Genomic DNA, 21,927 nt, shown 5'->3' on the forward strand with positions numbered 1-21,927 from the left:
AAACCAGTGTCTTCTCCCTATGCTTGCACTGGTGCTGACCATTTGCTTATTTGAAAAAAAAGTCACTAGAGAATGCTACCAGGTTGAAAGGGTTGTTTTAGACCCATTTTCCCCAAAGAGAAGTGATTACATAGAGGACAGAGAAAGGACAGACTGAGTCCTCTCTTTAAACCATATAGAGGAGTCAACCTTTACATGTCAGTCAGTTCCTAACTAGTGACCTATAAGTTGGTGGTCTCGGGCAACTGCTTGCGGCTTGCCATTTGCAGTGAGGGTATGGGTATTTTGCAAGTGTGGGCAAATTACAGATTACTGGTGTGTCATCATGAGGGACACTCTCACTGATAGGCAGGAGGTAGGACAAATGTCAGACATTTAGAAATACCCAAAGATACTGCAGTGGCAACACCATGAAGAGGGCTCAGTTCTCCAGGGAGCTCTCCTTTTGTGTGGCCCCTGCCTCCAAAGCTCAGAGGAAAACCAAGGGCTGCCAGATCTTCTGCTGGAACTACAGAATTATTAGATGAGGAATTGAAAGAAAACCAGAACAAAGACCTAGAATGAATTTGGCTTAGTGCTGGGGTGTGTGTGTCAGGTTCCTGTAAAAAAAAAAAAAAAAAAAAAAAAAGAGGAGGAGGAAGTAATTTTAACCTGTGCATTGGCACAGAAAGTCACAGAAGCTAGAAGTATATACAGGTTCAAAAATGAATTGATGAAATTCATGCAGGATATTGAATGCAGTGTTTGGGATGCTTCTTTTGGAGGAAGACTCGTTCCCTCCAGCACTGCTCCTTGTCCCTCCTCCCTTCGCACCCTCCCAGGGATTTGCACATGGCCCAGTCAGAAACCAGTGGCCAGACTGGATGATCCATTAGTCTCATCTACTCTTGTAGTTCTCAAGGTCTTAAATTTGCCTGCAACAAACGTGCACATATATCAGTTAGATAATGTTAGTTGCAGCCTGGACAAAAATACAAATAAGCCACATGGAGCGAGACATTGTGTATGCAAAGTAAATCAGTGTGCAGAAGCAACAAAATCAAAGACATGCTGCTGACTGACAATAGTTTGCCCTAAAATGAAAAGTAGGTCTGTCTGTGGGCACAAGGAACATACTTATTACCGTCCCTCCATCCTGCAGAGCTTTTTAGGTGAGTGAGTACGGTCTCGCTCAGGCAATTTACATGAGCGGAAGCGTGACAAACGGGGACAGTCCCTACCTTGAAGTAACAGGCCACAGAAGGGAAGTTTGGCAAAAACAGGAGCCATTAATAGTCATTCCATCTCTCTCTGTGAAGTTCACTGAGGTTTAATTAAAGCACTGATATGTTTTCGACTGACCTTATTTTCATACCTGATAATCAGTAAACTCATTATCATTTTTTAAGCTTGGTTTTGAATCTAGCTAATTAGCACTCTGTGGGTCAGCATCTAAGTTAAATAAAGACAAGGAGGAAAACTCCAAGATCTGCATATTTTAGACGCTCCCTGCAAAGGCGAGGGGTCATCAAGTAACGCCACCAGCAGAAGGCTGAGCTGGCACTGGTGGGGGTGTTTTGAGGCACTGGGGGAGCACCAGCCATGTGGTGGGGACAGGACCTAGCTGAGCCTCCGGCTTTGACAATCAGGGCATCAAAAATGTCTCAAACGTCAGCTTTCTACGGCTGAACCCTTTGAACCCTGACCTGTACCGAGCAGGTCTGGTGAAGAGCAGGGCACAGATTTTGTGTCTCCTTGTTGTACCTGCAGTTAGCACGTGGGGAATGAATGAAAGGACAAGAGGAGCACCAGGTTGCGGCAACGGCATTTCCAGGAGGGAAATGTGACCTTTTCTGTGTTCAACGTGGTGCTCAGCTGCTCCTGGGACAGGCCCCAGCCCAGGCTGGATGGACCTTTCCCTCGTACCCAGCATCCTTCCACCAACTGACCCTCCTGGGCTTCTCCTGCTGCTCTGAGCTTCCCCAGAGTTACAGCTCACAAAGCACTCAGCGGGCAGGAGAGGTCTGGGGAGGTCGTACTTCAATAAACACTATTGGCTCTTACTGCAGGAGACACAGTGGCGGGCTGGGGAGTGCAAAACCACTGCCGTTAGCTGGGATTTCCAATAAGAAAACTGGCAGGAGTGGGGGGATGAGCAGTGCCAGGCAAGAGTGGGAGAGGAGTATGGAAGGGGAGTCCCTTCCGTTAGAGAAGGGCAAAGAGCATCAACCACGTCGGCCAGTAAGTGAGGAACGATGGTCTGGGCCACGTGTGATGCTCCTGCTGTGGTCATAGCTGTCCTCATCATTCCCATGCAAAGTAAACTGCTTCCATCTCCTTCTCCAGTGGTCAGGAATCACCCGACGGTTTAAATGCTGGGGAGGAAACAAACAATTATAATACTTAGCACCTGGCTTGCACTTTGCACATTGACAGCACGGCACAGCCATCAGCTAATGAACTGAACGAGGTGTTCAATTACACAATGATTGTTAACGCTCAGTTAAAACCTACAAAACTGAGCACCAAATGGTAGAGACGCAATTTCAGCTGGCGGCTTGTAGACACTTCCTCCGTAATCGTGGATGGTGCTTAGCAATACTTAAAACAAACTATTTCTCCTCTTCCTCCAGCTTTTCCTGATGTTTGTGTGTAATGGCCTGTTCTTAAATGAGCCTCTCCCTTTCTGGGAGCTTGTAAATCTTATGTTGTAAGACTCTGAGTACAGTATATGTGAGGTATGCTAGGCAGGCTGTTGATTTTCCTAGGAGAAGGCTCTGTTGCAAGGCTTTGCCAAACCCATGATCCACACACACAAACAAAAAAAAAAAAAAAAAGAAAGAAGAAAAAAGACCAGTCTGTAAAGTAACTAAAACTTGCAATAACTCTATATCTACCATAACTGAAACTTGACCAAATCTTGAGTTTCTTCATAATTTAGAATTTGACAAAACCTTCAGGACCTCCTTTATACATGCAGACATGCAGACACATGGTTATAACAGCCACATGATCAGCTGCAAAACTAATGGCTGAAGCATGTGATAAATTGAATTTATTCTTCACCTTTAACTGCTTCACCCATATGTTGGCCATCTCCTTTGCCCTGCATGCAGTGATCCATTGCCGTGGGGCTACCTTTCCCGTCCTGCTTCTCCCCGCAAGAGCTGCTTTGAGCCTTTCAACAGCCAGCCATAAATCTGCTCCTTCCTTTTCATCTTGGCAAAATGACAGGAGCCCTCTACCCCCAAAGGCAGAAAATTCCCAGTGCTGACGAGTCCTGCTCCACCGATTCCCTCTGCGCTGCAACTGTTCCCAGCACCGAGCTTTTATTTCGTTACATGCACGGGGCAGGCAGGGCCATCCCCGTCATGATGGCTTTAGCAAGCACATGGGGCTCCAGGGATTTCCTCAGCAGGAGGAATTTGGCAGCTCCCCCGGCTGCCCAAATCCTGCCCCCATTGTCCCTGGGTGGAGGGGCAGGCTGTGCATATGATTCACCGTGAGTGTGCCGAGACGAATCACACTAATGCACTTTCTCAAGATACTGCTGTTTAAAGAAACTCACACTTCTGTCTCTGCAAGCATCATTTTATCCTCAATTTTATGACTGTAGATGATAAAACTGTACAGAAGTAGAGCTTGCTGTTATTTCCTTCCCCTAATCCAGTTTGCACCAAACCGACAACGTTTTCCCCTCTCTTTTGCTCTTGTTGCAAAGCACCCAGAGTACAAGGTCACTGGGGGAAAGCATACCATTGTCTATTTATGTGAAGAGGCTTTTTGATGCCTTAAGAAGCAAAATAAGATGGCTGATGTTATGCAGGTTAACAGGGGGCTTCACATCTGGGTGAAGGAGAGCTCACACGAAGAGGCTCGATGCCTCCAGCCATCACAGCGGCAGCGTTTCGCTGCTGCCAGCAGTGTGGGGACTGTTACCTGTCTCGTATTAAATGACCTTTATTCAGATCAGCCGTTGCATTGCACCACGCACGTGTCTGGTCTTTCTTTCTGGACACGGTGTGGAATTTGTTAGATGTTGCTTCAGCAGTTATCCTTAAGGGATTGAACAAATTTTACAGTCATGGGAAAGGAAAGTAGTAGGAGCTGCCAGGTTAGAGAAAGAAAAGAATTCTTTCTAAACTTGAATGACCAAATTTGATTGCAGATGTAACAAAGTGCAAGTACCCTCTGCCTCGCAGAGAGCCGTTAGCAATGTTTATGTATCCCTAATTTTGCAGGCTCTGAAGACAAACAGTGCTGCAGTCTGACTGAGACATCTGCATGCATCAGAGCCCTGCAAGACTTCAAAATATTGCTGCCGTAGTGAAGTATTTATGGCATTTGGAGAAAGATACCGGGACAAAAAACTCTAGGGGTCTAATCCCGGCCTTGGCAGTGAATTACAGTGTGACTTTGGGCAAAGCATTTACCTTGCTTTCCTATGGGAGTTCAGCTTCTGTGACTGTAAAACGGGTACCACAGCGCCTACCTGCTGCCCAGGTGAGCTGGGAGGGATGACGAATTCATCCCCAGGCACGGCAGCCGCCTGGCAGTCCCCGGTCCCCTTTGAGCAACCCTTGGAGGAAACCCCCAGAGCCCCAGCCCTGCAGACGGTCGATACAAGGCGCTGCAGCCCTCCCGTCCGCCTCCCTCCCAGGGTCCCTGCCAGCCCCAGGCATTCCCAGGGTTTCATGGTTCCATACGCTCCCCGAGATTAGGTTTCCTTCCCGCACCAGTGGTGCAGCTCTCCACGCTCGCCTCGCAGCAGGCTTACCTGCACCAAGTCAAACTGGACGATGCTCCCACTTACTGGTCATAAAAAAGCTGCAAGGCGAACGGTGCTTCGCTCTGCTGCTATGCATACTCGCTACAAATGATAAATATAACTCTGGAAAATAATTCATTAATTAGTTGAAATTGCGTTAATATAATAATGGAAGGTGTGTTTTTTTCTTTTGGCTGAGGGAATAAACAAGAATACTTACAAGAGTCTTTTACAGAACAAAGCGATGGAAGCAGCAGAGGAGATGGTGCTTTTAATGAAATGTGTATATTTACTTGTAAAAATGCGCTACGGATGCATATGCTAGGTAATAAACAAAGGGCTGAAAATCTGTCTGATCAGCAAGTCTATGACTAGCTACTAATTAGGTGTATCTCATTTAGGAAAACCCACTTGGCTGCCTGAGTTTTGTTTGGGGGGGACAGGACGGGACACAAGGAGAAGTAGGCGGCTGTGCTGGAGGAGCGGCAACAGCGATGAGACAAAGCAAGTTTGAAGTGTATCTCTCTCATCCTCTATCACAGACATGAAGGCCAAACCCATTAGCATCTATTCCGATAAACTCTGTTTTTTAACCTTTAAGTTATCCATCACGGAGTTTTCTCACTGTCTGCTAGTACGGTGCAGGGAGAATTTCCCCTCAAAGAGGGGTGCGTGACCGGGGACCTGGCTGGGCTCCCGAATGCAAACTCTGCGGGACCAACCCTCTCCACAGGTCAAGGCACCAGGACGTGTTTTACATACAACTGGAGCAGTCGCGAGGAAAGCAGCCCTGCTCTTGGCAGTTGGGAAGAAAAAGAGCACAGTGTGGCTTTGAACCATGGCGTAAAGTAGTTCTTTAAAAAAAAAAAAAAAAAAAAGTGGTCTTCGTAAATGAGACTTTCTTGGCTATGATCATTAAAATAAATGGAAGCAAAGAGATTAATAATGAAGTAACCCAAGCAAATCAGACAACGTAGCCTGTCTCCCATCCATTTCAATCTGAAGTTCATTTTGGCTCATGCACCTGAGTCTGAGTGAGTTTTCCTGATTGATGGATGATAGCTCACATCCAGGTATTATTATTTTTTCTTCTTTTTACACTTAAAGGGTTTTAGAAGGCATGGTTTTGGACATACCCATTGTCTGAGCCCACAAATATATAGGTAGTTTCTAAATTGATTTTTGTGGACAGATGCTATTTCTGTTTCATTTCACTTGAGAAGAACTTATCTGTTCAGTTATCTTGCTGGCTGTGTCAAACAGTAAAGTACCATAGCAAAAAAAAAAAAAAAAGAAAAAAAAGAGTTGATGACAATTTTACACCTAGACAAACATAAAAATAAAGGCATCCACTTTCTCTTTTACGCCAAATTCAGTCATCGAAGTCTCAGACCATGCCGAACATTGTGGCAGTAACCTGGAGAAGCATCTTCGCATGTGCTTAGCACAAAAATAATCCCGGTCAGAGCGCACCCTCGCACACCCGTGGTTAAACACACGCTGAAGTGCTTTGCTGCGTGGGGTCGGCACGTGTTTTGCAGTCCTGCACCGTAGCCCGTGAAACCTGGAAGATGAGATGAGATTCCCCCGTGCCGGCTCTCTGCCCTGGAGAGGCTGCGCCCCACCTGCGTGCCCCTCGCCACAGCTGGGAGAGCCTCGAAGGCAGCCCTGATAAAGACCTAAGTGTGAATAAATTAAATAAATAAGCTCTCATTAAGAAGTGCTACGTGGCCTGTATGGCCGAGTGGGGCTAGTGGCTGCTGGAAGCTGATACGTGACCCTTTCGCTACCACGAGCGGCGGTGCCCGACCTGGCTCCCGCCGCCGAGGGAGGGAGGGGGCGGCTGGCAGCAACCCCCCCCCAGGGATGGGGACTGGGTCTGGGTCAGAAATAACCCACGGTGGGGCATCTTCCAGCCCCTCCGCGGAAGATGTCGGATTTGGAGAGAAGGAGAAAGTGGGAAGGTGTTCCTGGAGGCGGCTCGTGGGCTGAATTCCTGCCGAAAGGATTGCGCTAATGCGGCTGGGATCGCATCGCGTTGTCGATGGTGCGGCGGGGGTTCTACAGCCTTGCGCAGGAGTCCTTTTATTTATTATTTAATTCTAAATAAACAAAATAAATAAATCATATCACTTATATGCTATACTGGTAGGTGTAGTGGAAAAAAGCAAAGACGGATGGGTATCGTCACATTTTAGCCTAATAGCTGTACAGTTTCATGTTATATTTACGCTGTTTGATGTTTAGCTGCATCAGTATCAGAATATTAAAAGCGTTTTTAAAAAATCGATAATTAAACCTGGATTTCATTATTATTCAGAGCATACAAATTCACAGACCAGTTGGATTAAACACAATACAAATATCATACCATATATAATTGTACTCACACTAATTGCACATTCTAGCACATTATGGGGTAATGATGCTTGAAGTTACCAAACAGTTCAAAGATCAAAGGCCACACAGTCAAAGATTTTAAAATAAAGCTCCTGATTTGTGAATTTATGATAATGTGCTAAATTTGACCTCTTCCCCTCTTATAAATAACTATATATAATTATATAATTATATAATAATTAGGCTGCAGTCCCACAGCAATTACAGAGTTATTCCATGGGTATCTGAGCCCTGATAAGGTTGGGGATACTTGGCATCTCCCCCCACCTCCTGCTCTGCATCTCTAACTTTCCATCAGTTGCATACGTAAAAATATCCTGAGCTTTCTGAGTCCATTTTGCTGTGGATTTCGCCAAGGCTAGACTTTTATCTCAGGTTGCTGGTTCTGTTTAATTGGTAGTTTGCAGATAATAGAAACTCAGAGGAATATTATTCATTCATCTTCAAAGAGCTGGAAGCCAAGAGGGTCTGGTGAGGCACCCAGGAAGCCTTGCAGAAGACTGAATTGGGAAGGCAGCATTTTTATCACCTTCCTCATTCAGAAAAGAGAGAGAGAGAGCAAGAACGAGCAAGGCAGCCTGACCAGGAGCCAAAAGGAGATGATTATGTGGTTATCCAGAGGGATTCTTTCTATTACTTGAAAAATCAGAGCGCAGATTTAGAGAGACAGGTTGATGTGCTCAGGAAGATCAATGAATATGAGAGGTTCATTGATGGCATATGCTTGGGTTTAGACGTAAGTGGCAGCTTCAGAGGTAGTGACAGCAGAAGGGAAGGAAAAAGCCGACGGGCAGTGGCATGCCCTGGGGTCTGCACTGGCAAGCAGAGTACCCTTCCCAGTGAGAAGCTGCAGCACCAGGACCTTGAAGCAGCAAAGTTGGACGAGATTTCAGCCACAGATGTCAAGGAGGGAAATTTCAAGAAAAGCACAGGAAAGAAGCATGCTTGAGAGAAACTCTGGTGGAGCTCGAGACGTGCTGGTGGTGGGAAATGGTGAGGAAGGGGCTCAGTGGTGTCCTCAGAGCCATCTGCAAAATGCAAATAAAAAACTCCTCCACCAAAATACTCACAGCTTCCCTTGGGGTGAGAGGTTTTTCAAGTGTAAATGTTTGCTCACGTGGTTCTTTTTTAGTAAGCCACCTTGCAAACCCTTGTCATGAATAGTTTTAAGATGTTCTCCGCAAATCTTTCATTTATCCTGGTCTGCAATCACTTCAGCACACTCATCCAGCCCGCTGTCAGCCAGCAAAAGCACTTGGTCCCACTCTTCGGCAGAAAAGACTGTCCATCTGTTATGCATTGATAGAGTGAGCTGCTGAAGATAGAAGGACTAGAAATATTTTTGTTGGCACAGAGGAAGAGGCTTGGAGAGAAAGTGAGTTAGGGACAATAAAGATAGCCAGGAACTCTGGAGCACCAACCTCCAGACGCATCCAGGGTCATCAGGGAAAGTATATCAAATACGTTAACAGATATCAGGAGCCAAGAACTAATTTTAAGGAGGACTGGATGATATTCTTGCTAGTTCAGTGAACTTACTTTTTAAAGCAACCGTGGCAGTCTCTAATATTATGGAGTTTTTTGCTTGTTTGCTTCATCTACTGGCTTTTGTAGAGGCATTCAGATTTCCAGAATTTAGAAAGCTGAAGTCATTGATTCTTAACTTAGGGAGGTCAACAAAAATCTGAAAACTTGTTTTCCTCATGGTTAGTGGTATATAGGAGTTTCTGTCTGTATTGTGTATCCTAATAAGCCATGACAATGTGCAATGATATAAGGCACACACTTTAAGGCAGTTTGCAAATAAATTTTGTGACAGCCACCAATGTCATTCCAGAAAGTTAACTGTGGTTACAGATTTAACTATGAATGGGTTGTTTTAGAAGTTCTTTAGGAGATCCATTTTTACACATTTTACTATCAATCAAGTCCACATACATGAATGGATGCTTCAAAGCAAACTGGAGCAGATTCAGTACTGAGCATCTGACCTAATCTCTGCTCACCATGAGTTCTGAATAATGCCTTTTTTGCCTTGTTACAATTGCATTAGTTTTCAGGTTCTTCTTGGCTTAAATATGGAGGACTGTTTGGAAAACTGCAAAAAGAAATTTATTTTAGATTTGCTAACCACGAGATACACATCTAAACTGTCTAATGGAAAAGTATATGTGATAAAAGAATATAAAATTCTATGCTAAATCTAATGTATAAAATAACTAATCAGGCAAGCAGGAATCCAATAAAAATATTACTGCAAAAAAAAATTGGAGACAAAGGACGAAGAACTGGATTTCTTTATTTTGTTTCTTTCTCATCTGAAGAAAAAAATGCTGGAGTGGTTTCAGACAGAGGGCATAATGATTGTGGGGCAGAGGAGAAAGCAGTAAAAGAAATAGCCATGGTCAGGTCCAGAATTACAGTCCAAGTGATTCAGCAATACTCAGATTCCAGGGGATTCAAAATGCCGTCACTGGAGGGGGTGGAGGGGAAGCATTTTAAAGCACATCATATATTAAACCGTCTATGTACATATGAATGTGTGTGTGAGAGAGATATATAAAAACACATGTTTGTACATGTATATACATATATTCATGGGGGTGTGCCTGTGAATGTAGATCTGTACAAAAGATGCCATTAACCTCACATTCAGGAGGAATGGCATCCCTGTGAACAACTGCTCTGCAACTGAGAAAGTATTTGAGTACTGTAAATTGCCAAAGGGTTCAAAAACCAGGGGACTGGTATAAAAATTAGGAAATTAAGACTAATCAGGTTATTCAGATGGAACTATTGTATTTCATTCAAAGTGCGGTAAACATACGGATTAATCAGCCAATGAGACCACTGAGGCAAAGACTGTGGCTTGTGCTCTGGAAAAAAATGATTTCTTTTAATTTTTTTGTAATTTCTACTTGTTCATGGACATAAAACAAATATTTAGATGACTGACTGACCAATTTGGCAGCAGAAGTTTGACGTGTAGTTCAATTGATCATCGTGTATGGGCTTTTCACTCTGTTCTTTATTTATTTTGCAGACGAACTGCGGTAGTTATTTTCTGTGTTTGTTAAAGTCTGCCCACTTCAAGTGCTCCATATACAATTTGCACAGTGAAATAATGAGCTCATGTACAGACTTACTTATTTTAAATCCTAAGCCCTGCTCAGCTCTCGCTATGGCATGCCACTCAGTCCGGCGGTGCATGAGTTCTGGGGTAAGCACGGTCAGTGCCTTCGATGGCCTCGGCAGGGTTTAAGTGTGAGTGCCTATTTGTGCGGTGGCATTTTTAGCTCAGGTTTGGGGGACTTTTAACCTGCTTTAGTACTTCAACAAACAGGTCACCATCCTGGTTGCAGTTTTTTGGGGGGTTTGCTGACCCAGTATAAAGCAGATGCAGAGGAGAGCAAGCCAAATAGTTCATATAACAAGTCTTGGTAGCTCCCAAGAACACTTCGGAACCAGGTCAGAGAAGTGGTGGTGTAAACCAGGGCTTTCCCCTTACACCTTGCTCTGCTGACCCATGAGAAGGAGTAGGGGAACCGCTGCCGTAGGGCTGCAGGTAGGATGGCTGCTGTCCTTCAGCCACCCTTGGTCACACCTGACGTGCTCGGGCCCTTGGTGGAGAGGGGCTTGCCCTGGAAACCGCCTGCCATGACCTAGAGAAAGGGATGACATACGCAGCTGAGGTGCTCTTTGAGATTATCCTACAGGGGAACGGCCAGACGGGATTTAGTGCCGAGTTGTGCAAATGAGGGTGGGCAAATCCAGGATAACTGTGAACTGGGCAAGGTGGTGTAGAGGTGCTGGAAAAGGGATAAAAAAAAAGCTGTTCTCTGGTTCATCTGCAGTGGTGTGGTTACGCACTCACAAATGTAAAAATGTTGGTGAGGAGACGGCAAACTGACATTTGTAGGCACTGACATACAACAAAGTCGCTGCAGAACAGGCCCCGTTTGTTTGCCGGCACAACCCCAAAGCCACAAGCACAGAGGAGACAGAAAATGCGGGTCTCTCAGCGTTGCCTGTATTTACATAAAGAAATTTCACTTCAGTTCAAACTTCCTTGGGAATACATGGGAGGGGGTATCTCTTCAGCTGAAGATGCTGTCTCAGCCTTATATAAATACCTGTAGAATTGCTCAAATAGTTCATTAGTAGCTTATGAGTTTGTGTGCTCGCATTCCTCTCTAGCTCTAATTGCAAGGATGTTGATTCGTACCGCATCCGACCGGAGCCGGCTAACAGATTCTCTGCTCTATTGCCCCATTAAATGAGGTGTTACTGTATTTGACTCAAGCTGAAAAGGATCCCTTCCCATTTAGTAAAGAGACCGGCTAGGGCTGACCTAGCTGGGGACAGATTTCCTTCCAAATCTCAGAGAAGGCCTCCTGAATATGAGATGTTAATTGTGGCAGGAATTAAGGATTAAACAGTCATGGCTTCAGGTTACTATTGGGAACTGAAATCAGGATTACAAAGGAAACTGGGCCATGCCCTCACAATGCTATTACCCCAGTTCTTGAATCTAAAACACCTTAGAAACTCATCCTCAGTGACCAATAAAAACTAGTCTAAATTGTGCTTACTGAGGCCTGAGGAAAAGAGTCATAACTGTGCAGCCATAGTTTGGACACCTTTCAAAGCAGAAGATAACATCAAGGACAAGAGAGTGAAATTCGGCCCTGATTTATACCCTCTGCAACCTTTAGTAGTGCCAAAGCTCCAGCGTTGGCCGTACATCAGACCACAACCTCATCTCCTGCCCGGGAGAGACAGCCCCCACGCCAGAGGCCAGCCACTCGCACCTTGAGTCACCGCGAAGAGACCGAAGACGCTGCAAAAACATTTTCCCTTGGGAAAATCAGTTGAAGTCCCTGTATAAATTCAGCTTTAAAGCTGGGGTAACCGTTAACCTCACAGGCTGCATCCCCCCCCACACCCCCGTGGGCAGGTACAAGGCTGGATTCTACTCCCCGGGGTGGAGTGGGGGGGGAGGCCAGGTCTACCTGCCCCATAGCACCTACTGAAGGGCTCAGCATTAGGGTGATGCCCCCCCCATTCAAGTTCTGGCAGGGGGATGCTCAGACGAGCTTAATATTTATGATGGTGCAAAACCCCGTACCTGACCCCAGAATACAAAGCCATAGAGATGAACGGGAAGAAAAAGAAATTCTGTGGTTGAAATTTATGACATGGTAGCACATACTTAATAACCAATTAAAGCCAAGATTTATTGGGAGCTAAATTACATTTGTATTATAAATAGAACTAGAATATACTGTTACAGAACAAAAGCAAAACATCTTAGCATTTAATATTGTAAAAGACAAAGTAAGCTAATGGACCCTAAATGTTAATGGGTGTAAAGATTTACACTTTAATTGCATTTTTAAGTCATCTTATTTTACAGTGCTCTTTTTTCTGTGTACATAGAAATCAACAATGTGCTGCAACATTATACTTAGTAGTGGCAAGACCGACTTAAGGAAATCTGTTATTATAGGCAAGATCAGTTTATTAGTTATAAATCCTCACAAACATTTTAATTGAAATGAGCAGTGGACTTTCACTGACCTTGGCTGTACGTATGTGAGACCTTCACAGCAAATTAAGCTGGTGAAAAGTGTGTGTTTGTTTCAGAAGCCAAGAAGGGAGGGAGTGGTAACAAGACAATTTCTATTTGTAAAGCCAACAAATAAACCATATTCGATTTAAGAATTTGCTTTATGGCAGGGAAAAAAAACAACCCTAGCAAATGATGAAACATGAAATTACATTTGATGAAATTATCAAATAATAATATTGTATTTATTAAAGTATTATCAGCTATAATCGAACTTTGGGACCATATCCGAGGTTGGCGTTTTAGGACCTGCTTTCACAGCATATAGAAATGTTACAAACTTCCCAGAAACTGACTCCTGTGCTCGTAAAATTTCTCTTCCAGTTTGTGTTACCGCTTCAAGATTCATAAGCTGAGTTACAGTTATAGATGAATCTAACTCATATTACATTTGAAAAAATAAATGTGCACTAAAAGTAATTAAAGCATGTTGGTTCATGAATAATACACCATTTTACTACTATTTGCAGAGTATAATGAGACAAGCTACTAAATTGACAATGAATGCTCTATTATGGGATTGCCAACTGTTTTATAAGATATTGAACAGATTCATTTATTCTATCATCATGTGCATTATCAAGCTATTGCTTTTTAATAAATTAATTTCTCCTATGTCTCCAGAGCCTTACTTTGAAATCTGGCTGAAGGCATAAATGAAATTAATTTTGTGGTCTGAGTTTAACTACCAGTGCCGGGTGACTTGCAAATACCGCGTCGCAGTTGGCAGCCGCCGCAGAAGGGGATTTCTGCCGGGTGGCCACAGCAGCGGCGCGCTGGCCCCGGCGGAGGGGCTTAATTGCGACGGCGAAGGATGCCTTTTAATAGCCAGCTGACAGAAATAGTTGCCCCTGCAGGGTAGGGCTCTCTGACAGCTCTTGTTTATCAGGGGCTCTCCTTGCCAGTCATCCCCCCTTCCCCTGCCCTTCACCCCCACCCACTAACATGCTGTAAATTGACCCTTTAATTGTTTAGCAGCCTAAACCTGGTGACACCATTCATTGACTGTAAAGCAGCACTTAATCCCTGGTTGGGTGATAGTGTCATTAGGAAAGTAATGTGATTGCGGGGACGAATCTCCCATCTTGGCTGCGCGCTGTGTTGGAGAAGAGGATTAGCTGTGAGCCCTCGGCTTGGGCTGAAACAACACGTAACGTCCATACAGCCCCGATGCTGCAGAGCTATTTCGCTCGATGGTAAACAACTTCTAATTGCGGCTGTTGACAGGACTCACCGTGTTATAACTAACCTTGCTGCAATGTTATTATTTCTGAAGGGAGCCTTTCTCCATATTTTTAACAATAAGTCTGACAGGTGTCATATTAAAAACAGGGCTTAATTCTAATGCAGCTATTCCCACCCGCCCTTCCCTTTTCATTTTTGTGCCTCTGTAATGCATGAATTTCTCCTGCTCATAAAGATTAAAGGAACAGCTTTGCTGGAAGGAAAATACTTCTGGTTTGTTTGTAGTCCAGGTACATTAGTGATGGTCTCAGCACTGGCTCCTTTTCTCCTCTCTTCTCCAGCCACGCTGGCTCAATGCTGGGAGGGAAAGAGAGGGAGAGAAGTAAAGCCTTCCCTGGGATGAGAGGTACTTCAGGATCCATTGAAGCGAAATTTCAGGCTGCTTTTGAACTGTGACCCGCGGCCACCGGCCGGGCGCTCCGTGGGCTGCGCAGCCTGTGATGCATTGCTGACTGCTGTCCACCAGAGACCGAGCCCAGGCCAGCAGTTCACTTACAAGTTTACACTGGATTTAAGTCAAAATGCTAAAATGCTGGTGTTCAATCACTGCTAACTGTGTGCTCGGCAGACAGCTCCCAGCAGACTCTGTGCTTGTAAAATCCAATACGCCACATAAAGTAAGGGTTTATGGAGGTGCAAGGGGTTTAGAAGACATTTTTTTTTCCCCCTTCCCTCCTGCTTGGTTTCTTGTGACGCTGCTTGTCAGGCGCTGGGACGGCTTCAGCTGCATCCCGCACATAAACCAGGCGGCAGCGCTGCCCACGGAAAGGCGCTACCCGTTTCCATAACCTTTCCCCATCTCTCCTGCCCTTCCTCTCAGGCCGCCTGCAAGACGCAAAGTCCATTCTAAGGCCATTAGTTACGAGTTGATGTGATGATCAGAGTTGGGACCGGCGTGGCTCCCACGCCCTCGCTTTCTCTCTCCTTCCTTTGCAAAAAGCTTGCACGTTTCACGCCCGCAAGCATCACACACGTATCTCGGTGCCCACTAAGAACATTACAGAGCTGCTCAAACTGCTGCTGTTAAAGGCCTACGCCAGCTCAAGGAAAAGGGTGCCTGCTTTGCCAGGAGGGATCGTGTAAATCCAATATACAAAGTCCCTAATTTAGACTGTGCTCCCATATCCGCGGGCTCCGCACCAGACCTGCGTAAGGTTTCCATATGAACAATGCGCATGGTGCAGACTTCAGTCCCAAAGCGTTGGCTAATGTTCAGTTTTTATAACAGTTCTTTTAAAAGAGTGAAGATAACCAGGCAAAATAGTCTCACCAGGCATTTGGCAATCTGTTCTGTACCCCCTTAAGGTAGATGATTTTCTGGGACTCAAAAAAAAATATATATTATTTCTTCCTCTCTTTTTTTTTTGCATAAGCAACTGCCCAGCAAATTGATAAGAGCCCTTTTTAATTAGATAGTGAAGTTGTATGGGTAATGTTCCATATAAAAGGTCTATAAAACACAGCAGAATTAATAAAATGACTGCTTCTCATTTAATTCAGGTCCTCCAAAGGGATCCGTATGTCTTGCTTTGGTCTGTTTGTAGTACTTCTCTCCACCACTCAGCCACGAATTGATTAAAATCACATTCCTCACTTAAAACTGGAGCCCAGTTGGTAAGAGATACTGGATAGTAATTAAGGTCTGTGCACAGACACATGAACCCCCATAAAAAAAAATACCAAAAGGAATCATTGTGCATCGCTTGGATTATATGCAAACACAGCTCATGTTGACAGCTACCTCTGGATGACTCCATCAGTACACACTTTATCTCCAGCTGTCCAAGTAATTTTCCCAGGATTTCGCCCCTCTTTTTCACTCCTCTCCACACAGATGGATTAGAGCAACAAACGGTTTACATGCTGCACATCATTAGCTATCCTCCCTCACTACCCAGCAGATAACAACTGGGCTCTATCATCAGGACATTCATAACACCTTGACACTTTTACAACTATGCTGTTCTCTGCCAGAGCAATCTTCTCTTTTAAAGCATGAAGCTAATTCACGAAACACCCATTGGAAAGTACTCTGCAAACGCAACAGGGGTGGGAGAGAGAAGAAAAAGCACAGCCCAGAAAAGGCATCTAGTAAATAACACAGTTAGCACTGTAAAAAAAAAAAAAAAGTCAAGAGAAAAGCAGCACATTCTTTCTCTCCAAGATACCTCTCTATTTTCCCATTGCCTCCATCTCACGGTGAAGGACATCAGCAAACAGTCGTGCATCTGTCTGCCGTATTTCAATGCTTCCATCGCCGTGTCATCCAGGCACCTTCGGTGCCTGGCGTCAGCGCAGCTCTCTGCGATTGCAGGCTGAAGCAGGCGGACAGTTTGGCTGCGAGGGTCCCCGTCCGGGCGCTGTGCTCCTGGCGACGACTCGCCTTCTTCCCCTGGGGATGGGGACGGGTTTCGCTACGGAACCTCTTTGCAAAGGGACCGGTTGAAGACTTCAGTCAGTAGTGTCACTGCCCCGTATTACCAAGAGCTATTCGGGTTTTCTTAAACTGCCTCTGGTCTCAGGGCATCTTGACTCTAAAAGATTTGTTAATAAAACAATGTATTCCCTGCGTAGGTTGGGATCCTGCTTTGGAGACGTGGGCTTACATTTAGAATAAAATACAAGCCTACATCAGCCACTGTGGATGGAAAGAAATAGATTTTAGCAGCATTTTCCAAGCTTCTCAGCATGCCCCCCTGCCGCCCCAACCATACATTTTAATGTATAGTACACGCTTGTTTAAAAAAGAAATACATAAGGAGAAAGAGTAATTACCGTAGCTTAAATTCAGCCTGATAAGAAGGGCTTGCACAGTCTGAGCAGCTGTTCCACTGCCATTCAGATTATGAAAATACAATCCTAGAGAACCTTGTCAAGATACATACAGAGCATGAAATGTATAGGCAATTTTTCCCCAGCCACATATAATGATCAATTCCAAAGCCACAAGTGATACCAAAGGACAAAATAAGATCTGTCTAGACTTTCTCACTTACAAGATATTGATCATTCCAATGGTAAACTGGTTAGTATAAGTGTGTTTGGCTTGAAAGGTCACGAGCTTAACACCTGACAAGGAGTTATTCAACCTTGATATAAGTCAAATTATTGCCGTGTTGCTGGAAGGACTTTCTCTAATAAAAATCCCTACCTGCTCTGAGAATATCTGAAATTTGTCTTCCAGATGTCAAAAGAAAAAGTGGGTAAAAAAAAAAAAAAGTCAAGACTTGGCATGGGTTTCTGCTGGTTCACCTCGATCTGATTTTGCAAGTAGAGGTCCCAGCAGTCAGTTCCTTTCTGGGCAGACCACAGGCAACATCTGCTGCCCGGACAGCAGCGGAAGCTGTCACCGATGGAAACGGCACCTCCATTCCCCCAAGAGCTTCTGCTGGCTCTTCATTCCCAGCAAGGGAGTTTGCTCGCTCACCTCCATGGACTTGCAGATCCAGGGTACCCATATAGAGGCAAAAAAAAAAAAAAAAAAATCACCATTAAAATGAGAAATGTTGACTTTGGAGGGAAAGCAGAGGGGAAAGGGTCAAGCAACGCCCTTCAGCATGTGGGTGGGAAATGCTCTGTGGCATCCTCGCCTTCCGACACCTCCCCTTCAGAAAGTCCCGTGGGGCTTGAGCGGTGCGTCAGAGAGACAGTCCTTACCCAGCCGCCTCCTTTTTTATGGGGATAACTAGCAAGTGCTTATTAGGACTATTAGGAGCTTGATGTAAGTTTGCTGGATCTTTTCCAAGAACTATAAATACCGGATCTATTTTGCTTTATTCAGTTCTTTTTGTTTTGCTGATATGATACTAGTTAAGGTTAATGGGGTTTGCTTTAATATTAGACACAGGATCACTTAACTACCTTTAATGAACACTGGAGTCAATGCATTGTGGAGTAATTCACAGAGACATTGCCTCAGGTAAATCAACCGGAAAAATGTAAGCCAGTCAAATAAATAAATCTGACCGGCTGTAAATGTGCCAAATTTTACACCAAAATATATTTGAAAGCCAATGACTTAGGCACATCTAGGTTATTAAAATGGAGGGTTTGGAGTCTGTTGCTTTTCAATTGCTTTTTGGTTTTTAATGTCCCCTGCACATCCCTCCTGTGCTGAAACCAAGCTGAGAGTGCAAGAAAAATTATTTTCACAAGTGTTTCTAATAGAAGCAAATGCTCTGCAGCTTTGTGCCATTATTTTTTTATTTGGAATGAAAATGGTAAAAAAAAAAAAGCTTTTTTATGCTGGCTATCTCAACACAGGAGAGAGAGACAAAGAGGAGTACAGAGAGGTGGAGAGGAAAAATGGAGAGAAAGAAAGAGAAGGAGAGAAAAAGAGAGAATGAAAGAAAGAGAAAGAGAGAAAGAGAGAGTGAAAGAAAAAGTAAGAAAGAAAGAAACGGAGAGCAAGTCATTTTATCTGAGTTGGAGAAAATTGTGACAGTGAAATTTTAGACAGGGTAATACACTAGTGTCAATAAATATTTATTAACCAGAAATAGGAACCAGAGGAACCCAACCAACTAGGTGAAGTTAGGGAGGAAGCTTACTACATACTAATGCAAAACTATGCTAACATTAAAAATGCTTTTACCTCATAACACTGAAATAGTGAGCTGCGTACGGAGGAAAACCACCTCCCAGATATTCTTTGAAGGAAGGCAGGCAATCTCTTTAAGTACTGAATTCTCATAAAAGCATGCAATATTTCAGCAATAAGGAATGACAGGGTGTTCATTATTGGTTATTAATGTTTGCCTAAATGGAGCATAAGGCCCAGGCCTTCGGGGGAGTGCGGAGCTCCCAGCATTGCTTAATTACTGCCTCTTCTTAATCCAGCAATGCCAACTTCTGATGCAAAGCTCTGCTGTCATAGACTGGCTGTATTATTATATGAGAGTAATTCTGTTTGGCTGTGAAAAGGAAAAATAATGCATTTGTGAAGGCTGTTGCACAGGTAACAGAAGTTAATCAGTTTTTCTCCTCAGATAAACTCCAGACAATACAAGGAATTTGACTGTAACCATCACCTCAACTGGCAAACACTTTGACCCATGCCAGTAGTTTTTAGACATTACACTATACCAGTATCTGGTCCGTGCAGCACAGGCTGGACAAAACTTCTAGGAGACAAGAAAGAGGTTTTGTTTCCACAGCCCCCCCCCCACTTTTTTTTTTTTTTTTTTTTTACAAAAAGGCTGAAAAGATGTGTTATTCTTTCTGGAATAGCCCCTTTTATTTCTTCATTCCACCAAACGTTTCCGTGCAGGAACAATCTCAGTAGGATGTGCTGGCCTTGGGGAAGGGGTTTGCTGCAGATAGTAGAGGAAGACAGGTAGGCAGGATTGCTTATTTACTGAAGGCTGTTGCTGCACAGGTGATGCAGCAGGTATAAGTAAGGCCATATATTCTTTACTGCTGCTTCAGGAAAGACTGTGGCATCAGGTAAGGAAGTGGCCAAGTAGGGAGTGGCTGAGGCTGCACTTGAGCAAAAGCTTGAAGGATGCCAAGGGCTTTGGGGAAAAAAAGCCCACCTTATTTATTCCATATAAAGCCAGGTCAGCTAATTCACCCTAGATCTGAGGACAGTGGCTCCCAGGTTCCCCCTGTTCACTCAGAAGAAATTTGATTTCACAGATTGAGACTTATAGATACTTAGAGTATTTATTTCAACCCCTATGCACAGAGAAGACTGACCACCACTTACCCGAGAAGAGCTCTCACTGAACCAGAATTAGCTGTAAACTCAAAAAAATAAAGAGTCAAACCAAATTGTAATATATGACTGTAAGGTATAGCTGTTACACCGCATTATCATATTTCCTTACCTAAGTGTGGTGGGTTTTTTGATGGGAGGATGCTATGGCTACTTCTTCCAGGTGAATGCATGCCTTGACTTTAACACCTATTCGACAACTAATCAAATGCACCATGATTGCAGACAAGAAAAATCACGGAAGGCAGACTGTTAGCAATAAATCATAAATAATAAGGGGATCAAATAAGCTTCTATTAACAATGTGTCCTTCTATTTATTTGTTTATATTCTGTCTACAGAAAATGTGATGCTGGACTGGGGATGGCTTAGGACAACCTTCTGGCGCGAAGACAGCTACAAAGCACAAAATACAAAAAATGAACTCAGAAAGAAACAAGAAAAAAAACAGCGTTTTCTTGGCATCAACAAGAAGCTCTTTATTTTTCCTCAAGTTTTCTTTTCTAAAAAAAAAATAAAATTGGAACTAAGACATTTGCAGAAATGAGACAAACTTTCTCTTCAGGTGACAATATTCAAGCAAGCATGTTGTTTTATTGAATTTAAACTGAAGGAAAAAAAAGAGAGATTTGGAATGGGATACAGTATCAGGAGAACTGAGAAACTGTGAACTTTCAAAGAAAAAAACTCCTTAAAACTGTGAACTGAGAAATGGATGGAAATACCATTTAAACCCCTGATTACGCTCTGTGTGTTCTTAAGGAAACAACATCATCTTTGCTAACTCAACGGTATTTAGGGAATGGTTTACAACATATCTTTTATTATAATCTTTTAAGAAAAAATCAGAAATACTTAATTAGCTGTGACTTTACCATTTCTGTTCAGATGTCTTCTTGCACCTTCTTTTCTAGACAGCGCAGATGTATTTGCAGCCAGCAGTTAAGGGCAGGAAAGATTTCTTTCCTTAATTATCTTTTTATTTGCCACACCCAATAAAATCCTTGTAGGGAAAAAGAATCAACACAGCTACCATCTCCCAATCAATACCTAAAGCCTAACAGACAGTAATTATCAAAATAAAGAGGAAATCCCATATCGGGCTACGTACCTACCCATTAATCAAAACAACAGAAAATATCTGCAGCATTGCTTTTCTAAAACAAGACAAAAGATGCCTCCTTGGGTTACACTTTGAACAGGCTATAATCAAAAGAAAGAGAACCAAGACTAACTAAGCCCCAGGAAGCCGCATTGTCCCTTTAACCCGCAGTATTCCCCATTTCCCATTAGTACTTAACATTTTTCACTATGTTGTGACTGCTATTATTTCATTTAACACTGGTTAATCTGTATCTGAGGTATATGGAAACCCTCTAGATGATAAGATTGGACAGGTTCCAGTGTTGGCAGTTTTCAGCGTGCACACGCTCGTGTGTTTTGATCCTTCCAGGAGCTCCCTGTTATTTGGACTGCCTGCCAATTCGTTCTTGGATCAGCCTCTCGCTCAGCTCCCAGAGGGCCGCGGCCGTCGCTTCGCCCTGCGCCTCCTGCGACGGCAGGCAGCGGCAGCAGTTGTTGAAGTACATCCCGCCCAGGCCCTCCAGCTCCGCCGCCGTGGCGCAGTAGACAGTTGTGGCAGCTCCTTGTTGCTGGAATTAAAAAAAAAAAAAACACGAAAAAAACCCTATATAACTAGATAGAGAGATATTTTATCGTTGTAATTTTGACTGCAGTCCTTTGAAGCTGTCTCTTACGAAAGCATCGGTGAAAAGCATCGCGGCTGTGCTGAAACCCTGCTGAAGGTGCTGCCTGCCGGCCTCTTAGTTACAAGACACCTCAGCGAAGACTTTTTTTCTTTTCCTTTCCTCTCAGAGCAAAAGAAAAGAAAAAGACGATCCTGAACCACAGCCCCGGACTCGGGTCTTTTGCCCCTTTTCAGGAAAAAACCTGGATCGGCGGCAGGGAGAGTCCGGCCTGATGCAGAGGGGCAAGGTCTGCCCAGGCGGTGTTTGAAGCAGAATAGTTGAGCCAGGTTTTAAAAGCAGCACCTCAAAACTCCCTGGTTTCCCTCTGCAACACAGAAAGCGCTTACCGTATATACCTTGGGTGCCCACGCTTCCTAATCCTGACCAGCAATGCAGGCTGATGCAGGTATTTTGTTTGTTTGGGTTTCTCAAACCTCTTGTA

General features: G+C 44.0%; 2 protein-coding genes across 3 annotated transcripts in view; one reads left to right on the forward strand and one right to left on the reverse strand.

Moving 5' to 3' along the window:
* The window catches only part of MAF (MAF bZIP transcription factor), a 194,074-nt gene extending 173,214 nt beyond the window's left edge, over positions 1-20,860 (forward strand). The window contains exon 3 of the mRNA XM_075039983.1: positions 20,079-20,860. The gene's annotated coding sequence lies outside the window, so the exon portion shown is untranslated. The remainder of the gene's footprint in view (positions 1-20,078) is intronic.
* A 226-nt stretch (positions 20,861-21,086) lies between these two features.
* Positions 21,087-21,927, reverse strand: part of WWOX (WW domain containing oxidoreductase) — a 535,055-nt gene continuing 534,214 nt past the window's right edge. For both annotated transcript variants that reach the window (XM_075039972.1, XM_075039973.1), the window contains one exon: positions 21,087-21,389. In XM_075039972.1, coding sequence (XP_074896073.1) covers positions 21,201-21,389 — 189 coding nt within the window. In that variant the 3' untranslated portion in view covers positions 21,087-21,200. The remainder of the gene's footprint in view (positions 21,390-21,927) is intronic.

This window comes from Buteo buteo, chromosome 11 (genome assembly GCF_964188355.1).
Source record: "Buteo buteo chromosome 11, bButBut1.hap1.1, whole genome shotgun sequence".
Classification (NCBI taxonomy): Eukaryota; Metazoa; Chordata; class Aves; order Accipitriformes; family Accipitridae; genus Buteo; species Buteo buteo.